We start from the raw sequence: 4,085 nt of genomic DNA on the forward strand, positions 1-4,085 counted from the left end.
CAAACTAAGTCCATTAGTGATGCTGAAACCTACAAACAAACAAAGCCAAACAAACAAAACTACTAGAATAACAGCAGAAATAACACAAAAAGAATAACAGAAAATTAAACACAGGAAAAACACTACAATGACAGGAAGAGTAACGCTGCAATGACACCATAGGACCAAAGATAATAATGAGAATAACGAAATCTTGAAAAGTGAAGACAACACGAACAAACACAAAAACCCTAGAAAAACACATTAAACAATTAAAACATGACAAATAACTTGACAACAAACTAAACGATAGAATAACAAAATGGAATAACACAAAAAGTAAAGTGTGTAGAGATCAATAGTAAAGTTCTCAACACAACTCGTCACATAGAACATGCAAATCACTTCAAAACTATAGAAAACTGCAGAAACGACTAAGAACATGCAAATCAGTTCAGGAAAAATCAGAAACTCAAAAATGCAGCATAATATTACAATGAAGAAACTGCATAAACACAATAACGACATTAAAGTACTCGATTAAGTAAACCTAGCGATAATTAAACTGGAAAAACGAATAAAAAAGCATACAAAAGCATGAAATAAAACAAAATAACAAAATAAAAGAGGAAAATGTCATGAAATTACCTTCAATCGGAAGAAAGAATGATGAACGACGAAGAGAAAACGGGAGAAAACACGAAGGAGACGAACAGTTGAAGAAGAAAAACACAAGAATAATAGAAGAGAGAGGAACGCTTGCAGTTGATAATGATTATATAAACCGTTTTGCAGTAATGTGGAGAATTAATTAGAGAGGGAAACAGTTACAGTAAATGACGGAAAGAAGAGAGAGAGGGAGAAAGAGAAAAAAAAAAAAAGAGAAAATAAACTAAACAATGGTTTTATATGACATGTAAGATTTGATCTTGGCCACTCATCTCTAATATAATCTAGTGACTGAGATTCACCCAACTCACAACTCTCTCTCTCTCTCTCTCTCTCTCTCTCTCTCTCTCTCTCTCTCTATATATATATATATATATATATATATATATATATAGAAATAGGATCAAATGAGTTAGGGTACTTTTGGTGAGTTACCCCTCTAAATCTGGACCATTCATCTAACATAAGATATGTGGCTGAGATTTAATCTTACATCTCATATATAAAGTAAATTTTTGACACTTGAACTTCTTTTTCCCACTTTTTTCATTCAGTTTCACTCTCTCTCTATCTTTCTCTCTCTCTCTCTCATATTTTCGTTATTCAGTTTCACTCTCTCTGCATTCATCGTCGTTTGTTCGTCGATTTCGTTCGTCGATTTAAATCAATTGAACTTCAGTATATTGTGCTCAATTTGTTCGTCCTTCTACTCCATTTTCGGTTTCTCTCAACAGGTAATCAATGAACTCAATTGAACTTTGATTATTGTGCTCAATTTCCCGATTTGATACTCGATTTTCGGTTCCTCTTCTTGTTTTCTACTTGATTTTCTTTTGTTTTTTTGTGTTTATTCTTCATTTTGTTTAGTATATAGTTTAATTTTGTTTTGTTTTTGTTGTTAAATTAATTTTTTCAATTTTTCCGCATAATTTAGGGTTTCGTAATTCATTTTTTCATTTTTGTATCTTTTCTTGAGTTTTTCTTTTTTTTTGTCTTGAATTCCTGTACATTCTAATGAACATAATGTGTGTTTGTTTGGAATTATTTGTGTTATTGTAATATATTGATGTTGTTATTGTAATGTATTTGTGCTAGTTATTGTAATTTAGAAAATCTGTTATTGTAATGAGTATTATTTTAGATATTGATCTTTAAAAGTCAGCTTTTAGTCAAGTCCAGTTATTTTGATATGAAAAGTTTGTTATTGTAATATATTGATGTTGTTATTGTAATGTATTGTGGTAGTTATTGTAATATAGTAACTTAGTTATTCTATACGTAGTATTATTTAGTTATCATTTTATTCAAGTCCAGTTATTGTATTACTGTATGCTGATTATTGTATTATTAAAATTCAGTTATTGTATTAGTTGTTGTCATATTTTTTGTGTTTATTCTGATAATTTTGTATTCTGTTGCTCAGTGATACAAACAAATGGGTCCTAAACGTAGCAGGGAGCCTGAAGATGGTAATAAAGATGATTTGAAACGCTCAAAAGTAAATTTTCCAAAAAAGAAGCTCAGTAAGGTTCCTGGAACTTCAAAATTGAACATGTGAGTATATGTGTGCTGCCCCCTTGTTATGAGTTTCTCTTTATTTGATGTGTTACTCTTTTTAATTTTTGCTTGATTTTCCATTTTCAGTGCTTCAAACATTAAAGTGAGCTGTCGTCCTAATGGTTTGGTTAATCTGGTAAAACAACTTGGTCCAAATCAGCGAAAGGCTGTCATTGAGATCGGATTTGGTGGTTTGCTTGATTTTAAAGTGACCAGTATACCATTGGGTGTTATACCATTGTTTGTAAAACACTTTAATGCTACTGCTCATATTTTTAAAGCAAGAGATGTCAAATTTCTTCTGTCAAAAGATGATGTGTGTGATGTTTTTGGATTGCCAAATGGTGGTGATAAGGTTGAGGTTGTTTATACTGGACATAGTGTATTGTCTTCACAAGAAACGTTGAAAGCTGAGTTCCGGAAGAAGTTTAACGTAGAAGGGACAAATTATGTTACTATCCCCCTGCTTTTTTATCTGCAATTCCGATTTGGGGGATGATGGGGGAGATGAATTTCGGAGGCTGTTTGTGCTTTATGCTATGTCCATTGTCCTTGCTCCCCCTTCAAATTATGGAATTGACTTTACAATTCTTAAAGCGGTGCAAGATGTTTCACGTATCCACCATTTGGATTGGTGTGGTTATGTGTTTGATAAATTAGTCGCAGGTGTTGAGCAGTGTAGAACTGGGTTCTCTACTTTGCGTGGTTGCATACTTGTTGTTATGGTGGCATACTTCCATCGTTTGTCTTTTAAGGAAAAACAATGTCTTTCGAGACTCCTCTTATCAAACACTGGGATGAGAAGTATTTTGTTAGTAGGTGTATTTTGAGCTCAAGTCAGGTTCGCTAGGTAATGGGGAATATGTCAATGGTGTGTATCCGTCTGCGCAAACGCTTAAGAGAAGCAAAAGTCTTTGAGGTGTGTGCGATCGTTGATAAACTGAACTGGGAAAAAGTATCCTGAATCGCCTGACTTGTTTGATACGATGATGTTATTCGAGCAAAGGCCGTGATGTAAGTTCCAATCATTCTTTCAATCATTTTTGTGTAGTTCTTTGTAAAGGTGTAGTGTAGCTATTTTAAAGTTTTGTAGCAGTTATTTTTCCAATTATTGTAAATTATTGTAAAGACTTAGGACAATTATTGTAAAGACTTATGACAATTATTGTGAAGACTTAGGACAATTATTGTAAAGACTTAGGACAATTATTGTAAAGACTTAGTATAATTATTGTAAAGACTTATTATAATTATTGTAAAGACTTATTATAATTATTGTAAAGACTTAGGACAATTATTGTAAAGACTTAGTACAATTATTGTAAAGACTTAGGACAATTATTGTAAAGACTTAGGACAATTATTGTAAAGACTTAGTATAATTATTGTAAAGACTTAGTATAATTATTCATTTTTTTTTTCTTTTTCTTAGGTTTCCCAAGCACATCTTTTGATGATGAAGAGGGATGTTGAGATATTTCTCCATTTGTACACGCAACGGAAGGAAGCGATGGGGAAGGAGTGTGGTTCTTCAACAGTTGAAGATTCTTCGACACCACTTGATTTCTTCGACTCCGCTTTCATTAGTGACGATGATTCTTTGTTCACTAAATATTTCAATTTTATTTGTGAAAAAGTTGAGGAAATGAAACAGGGAAGTAAATGCTGCCGTTGTATGAAAGTTTTTGTAAGGAGCATGAAAAGGGGAAGCATGAAAAGGGGGAGCATGAAAAGGGAAAAGATGAAAGGAATGGGGGTTTTGCGTTTGATCCCGAAAAATATAAGGTGGTTTATTCTCGGGAGAAAGGTAAAAATAAGGTCCTCGATGCGGCGGTTGAGAAACCGAATGAGGAGGTGCCAAACCGATGACGGCATTGATA

The 4,085-nt window shown here is 32.9% G+C and overlaps 1 protein-coding gene across 1 annotated transcript; it reads left to right on the top strand.

Annotated features, from left to right (window-relative positions):
* Positions 1-2,056: 2,056 nt before the first annotated feature.
* Positions 2,057-2,704, top strand: LOC141655459 (uncharacterized). The gene is made up of 2 exons (XM_074462539.1): positions 2,057-2,202; positions 2,293-2,704. The coding sequence occupies exons 1-2, from the start codon at positions 2,084-2,086 to the stop codon at positions 2,702-2,704; spliced, it is 531 nt and encodes a 176-aa protein (XP_074318640.1). The 5' UTR covers positions 2,057-2,083.
* The last annotated feature ends 1,381 nt before the right edge of the window (positions 2,705-4,085 follow it).

The sequence above is a fragment of the Silene latifolia genome, chromosome 5, assembly GCF_048544455.1.
Source record: "Silene latifolia isolate original U9 population chromosome 5, ASM4854445v1, whole genome shotgun sequence".
NCBI classification, from domain to species: domain Eukaryota; kingdom Viridiplantae; phylum Streptophyta; class Magnoliopsida; order Caryophyllales; family Caryophyllaceae; genus Silene; species Silene latifolia.

What these genes read in the sequence shown, in the direction of transcription:
- LOC141655459 (XM_074462539.1), top strand. Translation starts at nt 2,084, where the DNA reads ATGGGTCCTAAACGTAGCAGGGAGCCTGAAGATGGTAATAAAGATGAT. An exon ending in GGAACTTCAAAATTGAACAT is followed by an intron (nt 2,203 to 2,292) that starts GTGAGTATATGT and finishes TTCCATTTTCAG; the next exon opens with TGCTTCAAACATTAAAGTGA.